The sequence below is a fragment of the Rhodnius prolixus genome, unplaced genomic scaffold (genome assembly GCF_049639745.1).
Source record: "Rhodnius prolixus isolate KJV_2025 unplaced genomic scaffold, Rpr scaffold_12, whole genome shotgun sequence".
Classification (NCBI taxonomy): Eukaryota; Metazoa; Arthropoda; class Insecta; order Hemiptera; family Reduviidae; genus Rhodnius; species Rhodnius prolixus.
The window spans coordinates 7838948-7854303 of NW_027411635.1; the positions used below are offsets into that span (position 1 = coordinate 7838948).

General features: G+C 33.3%; 1 protein-coding gene and 1 long non-coding RNA gene across 2 annotated transcripts; one reads left to right on the forward strand and one right to left on the reverse strand.

Moving 5' to 3' along the window:
- Positions 1-1525: 1525 nt before the first annotated feature.
- On the forward strand, positions 1526-6661 carry Vdup1 (arrestin family protein Vdup1). The gene is made up of 6 exons (XM_074143618.1): positions 1526-1761; positions 2264-2380; positions 4218-4435; positions 4519-4701; positions 5024-5209; positions 5816-6661. The coding sequence occupies exons 1-6, from the start codon at positions 1641-1643 to the stop codon at positions 5987-5989; spliced, it is 999 nt and encodes a 332-aa protein (XP_073999719.1). The 5' UTR covers positions 1526-1640; the 3' UTR covers positions 5990-6661.
- Positions 6662-7326: 665 nt separating this feature from the next.
- Positions 7327-12716, reverse strand: LOC141462045 (uncharacterized). Its single transcript, XR_012463088.1, has 3 exons — positions 12583-12716; positions 7562-7650; positions 7327-7460 (listed from the first exon to the last, which is right to left on the reverse strand). It is a non-coding gene; the product is annotated as an uncharacterized lncRNA (long non-coding RNA).
- Positions 12717-15356: the final 2640 nt, after the last annotated feature.

Below are 15356 nucleotides of genomic sequence, written 5' to 3' on the forward strand. Positions count from 1 at the left end.
CAGAGCACTTTTTTCTTAGATAAATTTATTCATTTTGAAAGTGTCTTGAGGATCGCTGCCATCTGCACTCGAACCACCAATCAAAAGCTTTGAGATTTCATTCCCTAAACTTCAGATCAGATTCAAGTACTGGCCCCAATCCATTCGCGCATTCATTCAGAGCGATTTGTACATTTGAAAATAAATTGAAATTAAACATAGTTTATAACTCAAAACAAATATTATTCATTCTTACAGTATTTATCTTATAATTACTATTGATCATTCGTTTTTCCATAATTGTTTCTTCTATTTTAAGGTTATTTAATTTTCCAAGTAATTGCTAATCGTATAGCCAAATGGGAGACCTCAGTCCCGAACACAGACCGACAACAAAACTGAATCCTAAGAAGTCTGAACTTCAAAGCATGTGATGTATATACGAAATTTACAGTAAGTCCTAGCAGCCATTTTCAAGAAAGTGTTGTAGTTCATATTCCTTAGGAGGCAGGACAGAATAGACAACAATATTACATTTAACAATCTAAAACAAAATTGTAATTGTCAATAGTGATGACCTAGTCCCTAGTCGTAAGCTTGACAAAAATAAAATAATAATTGCTGCATTTGCATTGTTCTTTCTTCCATGTAGATTAATGAATCAGTCACTAAAAATAATGGATGATATAACGTTACTGAATACTAATGTAATGAATTTTCACATATTTCTTATTTTTCAAACATGTTATAAGCGAAATCTTGTCTTAGAACTAGAATTTCCAAAATAAAATGTAAGTGTATGTTATAATAATTACATTTGCTATCATGGTTATTAGTGAAAGAGGTTATCCAAATATTATCAGCGGGAAGGGTTAATCTTTTGAAGTCTTCACTAGTTTGATCATGCCCATTCCGTACTAGAAAGATCTTCAGCACAAAGGGTGCTATGTAAGGGTTGTAAGGCGGGTCAGGAAAAAGCTAGAGATTGAAATCTCTATCTGCTTGAGAGTTTTTTGGTAAAGTAGAATATTATTCTTCTAGTCAAATAAAATAGTGCACGATTTTCTGTTTCCCTCAGTAGATTTTACCTAATCGATAGCAACCAGTTCAAAATAAATGACGCCCTCGTAGATGCACCACATACCAGCATCAGTATTCTCAAATCATTCTATTCGGGATGCTAATGGTTGGCGTTGTTTAGTCCTTTAATTTAGCTCATTTGGATTTTTCGAAATAGATTCTCTTTTCATCAAAACCAGCCATTAGTTTGATAAAATGAAGTTGACATACTTGCGGGAAACATGTCGACTAATTAGTGGTAACAGTTGAGTGGGAAACGCAAAATTCACCTTAAAATTTTCTGGTACTGTTTTAAAGAAACTTTTCAACAACAGGTGCAAAGTGCTGAATGTAACGGTGAAGGATTAGCTTACGTTTACTCTATAGAAAATAATCTTGAGCATTTAAAAAAAAGTCTTTGATTGTTAGTGCCCCTCCATGTACAATTTTGTTTTCAGTTGGTAGAATTGTGTTCCAATCTAGTACCTACCCTCTACCCACACAGGTGTTGTAACCTTCAAGGCCTACTTCAACTGTCTCTGTGGGCTCAATGGGAAGAGGTTCAGCAAGTCTCAAAACATTGTATTAAGACATTAAAGGCCATGTCTCGGAAACTTGTGAGGTTTCTAGTATTGTTCGATAATTCCAGTTTGTTGTACTTCCCAGGCCAGTTCTTGAGCGGACGAGTGCTAGTTGAACTGAAGGATGATACGCCAGCTCTTGGTGAGTATTTTTGTCCAGCTCACTTACTAAACTTTAATGAAGCTTGAGCGAAAGTCATTAAATGCTGTTGGATGTAGTGAGATAAGCATTTTGTTTAATCGATTGTGGTTGACAAGCTAATCAATTCGCCCTAATCACTGTTAATGAGGGTACTGTTAACAAGAGTGTCGATTCTGTTTACTATTAATAAAACAATCTTGTCTGTGGTGAGATGTCACCTCCGCACCTTAATCAGGCAAACACTTCATTTTTGTAAGTTTACCCAGTGTGTAGTTTTATGTACATAGTTTCAGTGAGACATGGTAGTTTCATTAGTAAAATACGGGCATGGCACTTCAGTCAAAACACTTCATTCCTGAGGAGTCTGGCTAATGTGTTTGCTCTCACTTTTACTAAGGAAGATCAACATTTCTGAGCACTCTCATATCTGTTAAGGGATTAGGCCAAATACTTAAGTACTTTTAAGTTTACCTCAAAACGGATTTTTTGTTTTTTTTTGCAGGTTTACATTTTCATGTGGTAGGTGAAGGAGTGGTCCGCTTAAAAAAGCATGGACAGGACAGGATCTTTGATAAGGAAAATTATATAGACTTCAAGATGAGACTGTTAGGAGAATCTGGTAAGAATGTTAAAATTAATAGTCTTTTTCATTGAAAAAAAAAATTGTATTTGTTTACTTTTTTATGATTTTCTTATGTTGGAAATATTATTAGCATGACATGACGCCTATAATAAACAATCTTTCTGCCGACTTTTGGTTTGTACGCTCGCATCGTGTCTTTTTTTTTATAATACACACAGCAAAATAATTAAAGGGCCACTGGAAGAAGCCCACAGTACAACCTGTTTAGAAGATTTAAGGCTGACAACACTTTATAATTAGTGCAGAGAGGAGTGTTAATAGTAATGGGGAAAATAAGTTATGCCAATTTATGAGGTAAATGTTTTACACAAGGCAAAATTTATTAAAATTAAAAAAAGTTAATACAGAAAAATTTGAAATTCTTTTTAATGGCTTACTTAGTATCTCGTACTAACTCCGTGTGCTTGAACAGCAGCAGGCATACGTTTTGGCTGGCTCATTATTAGGCGCCTGATGTTTTGTTGTGGAATTCTTTCCCATTCTTCTCTTCGGACTTGTTCCAGCTCTGGTAAAGTCCGTGGCGGGTCAGGACGATTGCTAATGTTTTGCCCCAGCTGGTGAGTGTTCAATCGGATTCAAATCCGGACTATAAACTGGCCAGCCGAGTCTGAATGTTATTGGCATTTATGAACTCATGCACCACATTTGCAGTATGAGGGTGGGCTCCATCATGCATGAAAATTAATTGATCTCCACCAGGAAGTGCTCTTCCGCGGACGTGGATTCGTAACACTTCATTGATGCCAAACTTCCATTCGCGAACACAACCTAGTCACTTTTGTCGGTGAAAGAAATTCCTGCCCAAACCAAAATTGATCCGCCTCCAAATGGTGACGTTGGTTGTTGTTAACAAAAGAGAAAACGTTCGTTCCCTCGTCTCCGTACTCTCATTCTTCTATATCTCATTATCTGTTATCAAACATTGCAATTTATACCAGTTATAGAGCTAACTTTTCTCTAGAATTCCGTAAAGAATTCATTAAAATCGGAACAATACGAAGAGAGATATAGAGGATTGAAATTTGAACGTGTTACAAAGCGTCCAAAATTTAACCTCCTATATCTCATTATCTATTATCACTAGAACATAGCAATTCAAACCAGTTATAGAGCTAACTTTTCTCTACAAATCGGTAAAGAGTTCTAAGCCATACCAAAAGAGATATAACATTTGAAATTTGAAAATTACCAAAATTTAACCTTCAATATCTCACTAACTATCTCCTTAATAAAAATTTACAGTTTAAAAAGTGAAATATATGGGTTGATTAACCCTTATACCCTTAACTGGAGATACCTTCTCAAATAATGCTAGCAGATAGCTTCTTAAACTAGCTATACAGATATCATGAAGGAAAACATTTATAGTATAAAGTGGTGTGAGCATGTGATGAAATTGCATCCCTTATTTGAGTTGGCTACACGCGTATATACGCGTATTCATTTCTGCTCAGCTAAAACGTGAATATTCCAAGTTCGCAATCCTCACCAATGAAATTTAGTTTTATGCTTGTTACCCAATCTACATTCCAAACCTGGCTCTTTCTGATTGCTATCTCTTTCTCTTCCTGACCAACTTACGAATTTTTAGCTTACCAGTGGGTTCAAATTATAGAAAATGAAGTTCTGTATTGTAGTTTTGGCTTAACAGGTGAGTTAACCATTTTTTTTTTTTTTTTTTTAAACTTAGACATTTTCTATTCCTAGTAGACATGTGACGTATACTTGGGTTTAAAGCACTATGATCTTCTTTAGCTAAAACCAGATTTATTACTTATTTAATTTATAATTTTTTGTTTTTATTTTTTTTCAGGTCAAGGCCCAGTATTGCTGTCGCCTGGCATTCATAGCTTTCCTTTCAAGCTTGGTCTACCTTTAGGTTTGCCATCAACTTTTTTAGGCAAACACGGCTGGGTTCAATACTTCTGTAAGGCAGCTTTGCGTGAACCTAACGGTTTAACCCACAAGAATCAGCAGGTCTTTATCGTCATGAATCCAATCGATCTTAACCTAGAGCCAGCCATCATAGCCGTACGTTTGAGCAGAATAGAGTTCAGTTTAGTTGTATACTCTGATTTTTACCTAATTCTCATTCAGTGACTCATTTTGTGCAGCAACCGTTCCAGTGTGAAATAGAACACAACCTTGGACTGACATGCTACAAGTCTGGAAGGGTCATTTGCCGCGTATCGCTGGACCGAGGTGGCTATGTACCCGGTGAGACTATCTCTATCACAGCGAACATCAAGAATCAGTCCAACATCACGGTAAAGGAGACAAGGGCATCCTTAACAGAAGTGAGTTTGGCTGGTAATCCAACAATTTTATTCTTGGGCCATTGTGACAGGAAGTCAATATTTGTTTGTCATCAGTCAGATCTCTCATACCACTCCTTGACTTTCCAAACTCATGCAGTCCAATTTCAAAAATTATTGTATATATTTTACATTTGTCTCGCAATAAAAGTCTTATATGTACCGAAGTAACAAGAGGTAGCCGGATGGAGATAAGTTTGGACTTATGGTGGGTCCCTTAGTCCCTTGTTTGTTAAGAAGACATATTTACTGTTTTACTTTCCTAACTATAGCTCTACTAAAATCTTTATCTGTTTGCATGCAGACGATTCAGTATATGGCTCGAAACAAGGTCGTGCAGTCCGAGACTCGAGAGCTGGCCTCATTGAGTCGCGGCAAGATCCGTCCCGGCGAGTCTGATGATTGGTCAAACGAACAAATCTATGTCCCACCGCTTCCACCGACCAATCTTCGAGGTTGTCACCTGATCAGCATACAGTACGATGTTTATGTGAGTATCCGAAAAGTCAAGAGCAGGGTCAGTTCACCTAACAAAATCTCTATCAACTAATAGTAACATCATTTTAAGCTGTTTTTCGTAACCCCCACCAGTTTCGGATTTTGATTCATCTTCAGAGATTGACTCACCAGGTTTTTGTTGAGAAATTTGCCTTCTTTCTCCGTTGTTATCTGTTGTCGGTTATGGGGAAGATTTCTGTGTGTATGTGTGTATGAATACATGTATGTGTTGTTGGTAAATAAAAGAAGTAGAAATAAGTGTTGAAGGAATGTGTTATAAGCAGAATGTTTGTTAATTTTTCACAAAAGAAGAAAAACTTCAGTATTAAGAGCAGTTTTTGAGTTATGGTTGGTAAGAGGAGCACCATAAATTGAGTTCGTTATTCACATTTTTTTTATCACCTATATTGACCGACATACAGAAAACATAGACAAAATGTTAAAATTGAAAACCTGACATTTGAGTAACATATCTATTTACCATCTAAATCTTGAAATTTGCTAGCTAAAATCTACCTACCTAATAAATTCAGCCAATTAGTACTATATCACAGCTGAATGCTGTATAGATTTTGATTTTTTTCTTCTCTAATTCCAGTTTGTGATACACCCGAAGAATTTTGAAAAAGAAATCAAATTACAATTACCCATCATGATGGCCACATACCCACTAAGGACCCAGGATGGAACATTACGCAAGAAACATGGAACCCATTACCCAAGCACTTTGCCGATCTTTCGCCCTTGGCTTGAAGAGAAAACCTTCTCTTGAAAATTACTATTTCAGTCATCAAGATCGAAATTACGGCTGAGATGACATACATTATGGCAAAAGCTTGGCAGGAATCTGACACTGGCTTCGATATGAACGGATTGTAAATATAATTATAAGTTGTGGATTTATAAATAGACCAAGCTTGAAGAGCACCCACGACTTTTAACCTATTATTAATTTAATTTTTGCCCAGACAAAAAAGTAATCTTCTTTATTAAATAAACAGGTCTAATTAATAAGCTTTTTATACGCATGCGCAAAATACAGTATTTAGCTACAATTGTTATTTTAATCCTCTAACCAAATCCTAAAGTGGGTAAATGTGCTTTCTAACTTACGAGCATCGTTGTACTTAAATTAAGAAAATCTCCTCAAAAGCAGCTTAAGGGACCATAAAAAGAGCCTTAATGTGGTTTTAAAAGTTGTTTTGAAGTGAAAACAAGGGGCCCTATAAATTGGCCAAGGGTCTGTACATAATCTAATCGATAAATTTAATTAATTGGGGAAATAAGATACCTCAAAAGTGAGCTTTAAGGGAATTTTAATTGGTTCTTGTTTAGTAAAAATAAGGGCTTGATTTTTTTCGGTTATTATGTTTTATAAAATATAATTCCTCTCTGAAAACAAATGTCCTGAATTAATTAAGCAGTTAATTCAATTCAATGCCTGTACTGAAGTCTTCCGGTTTCCGAAATTTGTAGTAACCCCTCATTTTCCAAGGCTCCCTCTTTTGGCATGTACTGAGTTTACGCCATTATTAAAGTAATAAACTTTTCGCTAATTCCTCCAAAAATTTAAATAATTTGAGAGATTTATTTATTTTATTTATTATTTTTTTTTTTTTTGTTCGAATGCTTTGTGGTTCCATGGTATATTTTTTTTTTCAAACCTAAGTCCTTTTTTGTGTTCGCAAATTTTTCATTGTTCCTTCGAAATTTTTCGAAGCTATTTTAGCTAGGGTTCCCTAGATAGAATTTACAAAACTATTCCATAAATAAGCAACATTATAATTAAATTTAACACACGCCTCATATGAAATAATACAGTATGTAAATTCTGTTTTGGAATAAATTCGTTACCAAGTGTAATTTAATTAAATTGTTATTTTTAATGTATCTCAAAAAATTGTTGAGAATATCTCAAAAATCGAGAATCTCAAAAAAATTAGTATTATTAATCAGAAATTTATTTATTAACAAATTTAAAATTTATTTTTTGTATTTTTCTTAAAAATAAAATTTATATATTTATACTTGTTTCAATGTATTTCAAAGTTCTTACTTTCAAATTTTCATGCATAATTTTTGTTAATGTGATCTGCAGTCCTGGATAATTTTTCCGTTACAGCACACTTTTTTTTTCTTTAATTCTAATCACTGTTGGAGTTTTATCTATCCTTAGTGCTGGATTCATCAATTTGGTGTTGAGGATTCTTCTTACCAATCAACAACACCTACTTACCAATCCTCTGTCACACATGAAACAAGACTGTGTTAGCTGAAGTCTGGACTTATGTCTTTATTTTTTCGAGAACTTCATTTTAAAAAGGTGGATTGATTTTGAGCATACCTCTTTTTAGATTCCAGTGGCATAGCAACTATTAACGGGACTTCTGGAACGTCTCGCTCTCTCCAAAGGATCGTTTAATTGTAAGGAACCTAAATTATTGTGGAACAAATAACAGTTAGTAACTATCTAAACTTTGGAAGTTAATATGAGTTTGTGAATTGCGGCTTCTTTGTGTATTTTATGCTTCGTTTTGAAATATAATCAGTTGCGGATATTTATTTATTTTTTTCGGGTTAGTTTTAGATAGGATAAATCTTATATTTTGCATCAGAACATTTCCTCCTAATGTCGCACTTACTAGTATCATACAGTCATAAGTTTAGTAAAAGTAATGTCTATTTTTTCAGGTGGGCTTCACGTCCAACTACCAATTAGGTGTCGTGGACGGAGGCGGTTAGCAAACACACTGTAAATTTCTTTACTTACTATTAAAAAAAAAATCCAAGGCCTAAGACCGGCAATCGAACCCAGTACCACAATACACATTAGCTTTACAGTCTCGTCTCTAACCTCTCGGCTACAGTGGCGCTTTACAGTCATGACAAAATGCTGTAAAGTGCCTATTGGAACGGAACTTCCTGTAAAATTTTATTTATCAGAGAAATCTAAATAATATTTTTCTATTTCTTGGCAAAAACAGCGTAAGAAGTTTTTGGGAAATTGCATGTAAATTTGCATCGTTTAAGAGAGATTTCAAATGGATATTTTAGTTTAGATTTTTAGTTTCTCTTACTAGGCAAGAAATGTATTGCAATTGTGTGCAATTTTCGATTTTGAAACTCCTTCGGAAATATCCGTTTTGAGGTCCCCTGAGTCCGAAAAAGTAGTACTTCGCTATTAAAAACCACAGGAACCTTTAAACTTTATATTTTAGGTTTGACCTTATTAGGGAACCTCACTGCGACCGAGGGATCAAAACCCTTTGACCGCAAGTATATCTTATCTGAATGGTTCTTTTATTTTTTTGAGATTTTCTCAAAAATGGCTCAAATGATTTTCTTAAAACTATGAATGCACATTGTACTCAAGGTGGACTACAAATTTTATATGAAACATTTCCCCAGAAAGCTTCTATTTAGGTCACTGCTGGGAGAGAAGGGAAGTTAGGCTTTTTTTAAAGGCCGATATCAGCATAATGTATGGATTTTATCCTACTTATTATAAAGGAGCATAAAATGTGATGAGTTTCATGAAAATTAGTACAATTTCACTACATGGTTTATTTACTACTAAACTAGTCTAAATTTAGTCTAAACTATTTTCTTTAAACTTTTGCTCTAGTTATGGTTCACAATTTTGTTTTTATATATTTTTCCAGGACAATTCAATTAAAATTGGCTTTAGGAAAAGGGGAGGTTATTCTTCCCTCTAACCTAGAGGAGCAAGAAAATATGCGCTTGTCACAAAGTTACTAACAAATTTGATTACCCTGATAGAACTTTTAACGAAAGTTTTGTACTTTAAAATAAAGTGTGATTAAAATCGTGCTTCATATCACCAACAGTTTCCGTAGGTATCCGGAGAAACCCTTAAGACTATCAAGCAATTATTACAACTCAATCAACAATTGCTTGCTTTGCGAGTTGTATGTAATTCTTGAACGTTCAGGCGTCGTTTATTCGAGGTCAGACTTTTTTTTTTCAAAACCTTATTTTTATTCCTAGTTGGATTTAATTCAAGCTTTTTATTTTTTAATCAAAGCTGCATTTTCATGCTGAGACCAATAAAAGAGGTTTTATTGTTTTGAAAACTGCTTGTGGTAGGTACAGCCTTGGATCCCTAAGGGAAGCCACTACACTACATAAAAGTGTAAAAAACTTATTTTCAGATCTGATGGTGGCACTCAAATCAAATATCTAAATTTATCATCCTACGATTTTTGTTTTTCGAATTAAAATTAGAAATGAAAAATTTGACATTAATTCAATACTTTCTCTTACCTAGTACGACAAGAGAAAGTAAAAATTAATCACAATTACAAATAAGATAATTAAGTGGTAAAAATAATTGTAGAGGGAATTAACTCAGTGGTTAGAATACAAAATTAATAAATGACTTGCTTCCGTCAACAGCGGCCCACCGTCACTGCTACCCAAACGGATATATTGCAACATTCCTCCAGTTTACCAAAGTTAACTAATTGGCTCAGAGTACATACGCAAGCCCAATACTTACAAGCAAGCATTGCCAAAACCTCCGCTTGGAAAACTGAAGAGTACTTAACTAGACCTATGAACTCTGGCTATAAATACCAGAGCCACTGTCTACCGTGTTCTTGGAACCGTCGATATACCAAACACAGTCACCCGATTTGTCCAATCCGCTCTGTCTTGTACTAATGTTCGGAAATTATTCCCAAAGGTTTAAATCGGTACCTTTTGATCTTTGACCATTCTTAGGATCGGGCCTGTTGCCAACACTTCCTATATTTTTTGATACACAGAAGAATATCGCCTGATTATAGGCACATGCAACTGCAGGTCCCTGAAAGACATCTAACTAGCTGAGTGGTTTAGTACCCTAGTTTAGCAAGCGGAGGTTCAGTTGCCAGTCCTTAGATTTCCTCTTTTTTAGAGCTTCTTACAGCTGTTTTCTGGTAATGGGCAGTGTTTCCCGAAACGAGAGAACACTATCTGGAGGTCGGCAGTGCACTGAAAAAGACCTCAGCTATGGTAGTCAACAAATTTGAACAATTACTTGATATTTATTGACTATGAACGTAGTCAAAGTTTAGACACCCAAAGATGATTGGTTTGATCCGCTAATGAATTTAATATATTGTGTTTGAATTCGTTATTAATCATTCCTACAATAGAACAAATAAATTATTTAATATTAGATTAAAAAAAAAACAAATATATTGGAACTATTTTAGGAAAAATAAAATAAAAATTTAAAAAGGCAGAAAGAACCAAACTGCCATTCTAGATGCGCCATTAAATAGAACTGCATGCAGCTTCTTGAATTGTCAACAGATGTGAATGTATTGACCGACATTATATTTTAAATGTATTCAAAGTTTCCAAGTCCTTGATCGGAGCTCCATCTGGCGAGCTCTTATGTCATTGTAAACAAATCGAATACTTATTGCGTCTTACAGTGTTATATAAGATTTTTTTTTGTAAATACGGGTGTATAAAAATAATTACCGTTTTTCAAGTACAAATAAAAAAGAGGAAAGGGTTTGATTATATATAATAATTTGAAAAAATATAGGCTATAGTGAAGGACTGTCATGTCTTTTCGTTTGGTGTTGAACTCTTTACTGATCATCTATGAAATAATTATCATCATCTATATTACGTTGTCTTAACGGTTACCCCGGAGACGGTCCGTTACGGATTCCATATATATACACTATACTCTCTCAATGAAGTCTCTGGATATAATTAAACTCTGCGAATGACATGACTTCTTCAATTTTTTGCGGCAAAAATATTGAAGTGCAAGTTCATGACGGTAATCTTTAAACAAATGCTATCTTTCAGTAGACATCAGACAATGGATTAAAAATTATTCCTGAATAGAATGTAGATATATATAAAATTCTCTATTTTCTCTTAAGGGGACAGATAAATATTTCCCCCTAAGTACTGTCTGGCAATATCACACTATAAACTGTGGATTCTGCGCTTGTTAACAAGGATCGCATTTTTCGGTTTACTTGAAGTAGGAAGAGGTACGTTGTAGACAACATTTCTTAACTCTTCTTAAATTTATTTATTCTACAAACTAAATGAATGTTAGACATTGAAGCGTTAAATACATATATCTTAGGGAACCCTCCTACATCACTGTATCCAGCAACATGGTTTCCTACTAACACGGTCATAAATTTGCTGATATTGTACTTAATATCTTCTAAGAATGCGATGGAATACATATATGTTAAATTTTAGTTTTTTTAAAAAATTATTATTATATGATGCTTGCATGGAACTTGTTCTAACATCAAGCCAATTTTGAAGAAAATAGCAATCAAATAAAAATCTAGAATCATTTTAACTTAATGCAGACTCATCCGCTAAAAGAACCTTAAACTCCACTTTAGAGGAGAGATTGATTTCGCGCTACTATAAAATCCCCTCTTAGTACGCTTTACAATAAATGTTTCAAATGAGAATTTAGACCAACATGTGTGTTGTGTTAGTACGAATGTTTACCGAAAATCAATTGAACCATTTGTAATAAAAGATGCAAAAACTGAAAATACTATTCAAAAAATTGGTACCCGCCAACAGGTTTGATGATCTGATTACCCATTTAGCTGTTATTAATATTATTAAGGTATTTTACTACAAGTACTCAATTAAAGGGACTACATTAAATTATAATTGAAAAATTAATAATTATTATTAAAGAATCTGTTTGTTATTAGGTAATTGTGTGGAATTTGTGCGCTGGAAAACTTCTGTAAGACGAATTGAATATTCAAATTTTGTTTTAACTCTGTGATTCAAAGTTCTGCACTAACCAACTCTAACTTTGTCTTTTTCTATTTTAATTTGCATGTATGTACATGTGATTACTCAGAATGAAGGGCATCATGAAGATAAATCAGAAGAATAACTTGAAATAGGGTTGAAATAAAGTGCCTATTTATTTATGAAATTGTAACATACATTTTATCATTATTATAACACAAAAACATTATTATGAATAGTTCATTTACGGCCAGTTCGGCCAACATTAGGGTCTGTAACATCTAATAAATTCTAAAAAATATTAATGAAAAGTTACTGCAGTAAAATTACTTAAATGACATCAATGAAGTATTAATGAAGTGATGGATCTTGCTTATTTGTGTACTTTTTTGGGTTTAATCAACCTTTAAGTTTTTGTTAAGGAGATTATACAGATGATATAACCGTACATCATACTAAGGAATCACTTTAGAGAAGTCTAACCACTCACTCTCTAAAAGTGCCCTTCAATAGATTATCTTGGGAAAATGTTTCATCTAAAAAAATGTTTGATTGGGAAAACTTATAAATCTACTTGTAAGCAATTATTATACTTACTTAGTTCATCGCCTCCACCGCATACACATATCTTGCGCTGCAGAAGTGCCTATTAATATACCAATTTTAAAAAATATTGTTGCTTTTTTTTTTTTTTTTTTTTTTTTAGAGAAAAATCAATTCAGTAAAGTGGCACATGGATTACGTTAAGTACACAGGATTGCCAGGAATATCGGGTGCTCCACCCCTACGTATGAATGTTGGCATGCTAGTTTGGTATGAATGAATCGCATTAGGTTCGTAAGTTACTGCGTGAATGTATTTATTTGTATGAGTGCGTTAGCCTAGGTACGTTAATGCAAGATCCGCTAGCACAAGACTAATTTGTGGCTATATGATAATAATACATACCAAAAAAAACTGCACGTTAGGAGATTTGCAGATTTCAGCCAAAAACAATTATTATCGGATCCGACTGTGAAATCTACATATCAAATTTGAATTCTTTGCGAGTTTTATTTTTGAGTTATAGTGACACAATATACCTACCCCACGACAGCCAGACTTGCATACACAGGCCAATTTTTTAAAACCACTTATTCGTACTGTGAGAACCTCGAAATCTATTTTTATTTTTTTTTCGTGAAAACTGAAAATAATTTTTTTTTTTTAAATCAAAAGTCAGCAACTAAATCGATTGTTCAGTTACCGCAAACTTGTTCGCACATTTGGAGTTTGAGTTCTTGCCAATCACTTTTATCGTATTTAATGTTCAAGCAATTAATTAAAATTCTAGAAATAGAATGTTCACATTTTCCAAATATTTTTTTATAAAACCCTGCTTAAAATAAACTTACTGAAATTGTAAGCTGGGTATTTTTTTATTATAGACACAATATGTAAAGACAAATGACATGGATGTATTTCTAACACAAGATGCCCAAATTTTAATAAGAGAAAAATATATCTTACACCAACTTACATATAATATATATATTCCTATCTCAGGACATTGACTTCTATTTTTTTTCCCCTACCGATAAAAAAAAAAATCATTCAATTTATTTCTACTAGTACATGATTTTTCTGTATTCTGAATATATTATTGTACTTATTCTGTCTGTTTCTAATAGATTTTATTATAATTTTGACTGTTGACTCATAGGTTTAAAGCAATTGTGTTTTACAATAAATAAATAGATTATTAAATCTATTTTCCAGTTTTTTTGGTGGGAGGGGGAGATTCTCTCGACAAGGCTACAACGGATAGCAGCTGCAGGGCCAGATTTGTTTCAAGAAACTTGAAGAGGTTGAGGCATCTCAATAAAAAGTTCTTTGAACAAATAGTAAATCCAGACAATTAAAAAAAAAACTAACAATAAAACTAAAATAATTATGGGTGTCTTAGGATTTATTGACCTGGGCAAAACCTGATTGCCAGAACAGAGTCGAAAGGTTAAAATCGACCTTCACAAAGTTCAATAAACTAATTATCTTTAGAGATCCGTTTCTATAGCTTGTATTTTAATATTCTATTTCATAGCTTGGTAATATTTAAATATTGAATCCAACTAACATATAACTGAATTTCCTGCATGTTTATCATGTTATAAATAAATATATAATTGAAAGAAAGTAAAGTAGACAAGAACATTTACAAAGCTACCTAGGTTTATGATAATAGACAAATTTAGTCTATTAAACACCATTGTTTTATTTAAATCTTGAAGCCAGAATACAACTAAGATACACAGTTTTTTCTTCAAGTACGTACAACTTTGTAATAAGGCTAATTTAGAAGGCAAATTTAGTCCGTTACGCTTTATTTTATTTAAATCCTGAGGCCAGACTTCAATTAAATATACAGTTGAATTTCAATTTTCCCACGCCCAACTTATGTATATTTTTTCTTGTATTGATAAAAGTTCTTCATAACAATATATTACTTAACAAATGTTTAATTTATTAGTTTACAATTTTAGATGTAGAGAAGGGATGAGCTGAGAGGTTAGCGTATACTGGATTCAAACGTGGAGAGCCCAGGTTCGAATCTAACTGGCTCCTTCATTTTTCTTTTCCTAGGAGCTTCTTACAGATCACTCTCCGGTGATAGACAGTGTTGTCTGTAAAGAGAGGCCCGGCAGTACATGAAAAAAAAGCTGCGGGCACTAATGACCTCAGATGTTGCGTCTAAAAAAAAAAAAAAATGAAAAAGAAAAAACAAATTCAGATGTACATGCAAAGTAAATTATGGAACAAGTATCAATTAATTCCCTAGGATGTTGGTGTTGACTCTCGCCAGCTAACTATCACAACTGCCTTTTACTTTCACCTAACTCTAGTTAAAGAAAGGTAATCCTTTCTTAAATTAATATTAATCGTCCAAGATTTTTCGATTTACCAGAAATATCGATTTCGAGGTCCCCGCATTACAAAAAAAAAAAAAATATTTTTTCTTCTTTTTAAATTGGTCTTTGTGAGTGTGTGTACTGTATATGAAAAACTAAAAATCGCAGAAAGTTAAAATTTGAGATTTAGCTTAGGAGTTACTACCAGAAAAAGCAAAAAAAATAGGAGATTTTCTTTCAGAATTTTCTGTAAACTTTGTCTTATATGCTTATAGTTCTATAACTTAGTATAGAACTTTCTATTTTTTCTAAGTAAACTCGTTTTTTTTTGTACTGAGGAGAGATGAGGGTAGATTCTTTAAACTGAATAATGTTAGTAAGATATATATATTTGAATTTGGAGAAAATTTTAGAACTATACAATTTTAAGAGTTGTTTTAAAAGAAAGTTTAGTTGAAAGATGATGCTAGATTTTTAAACAGACAG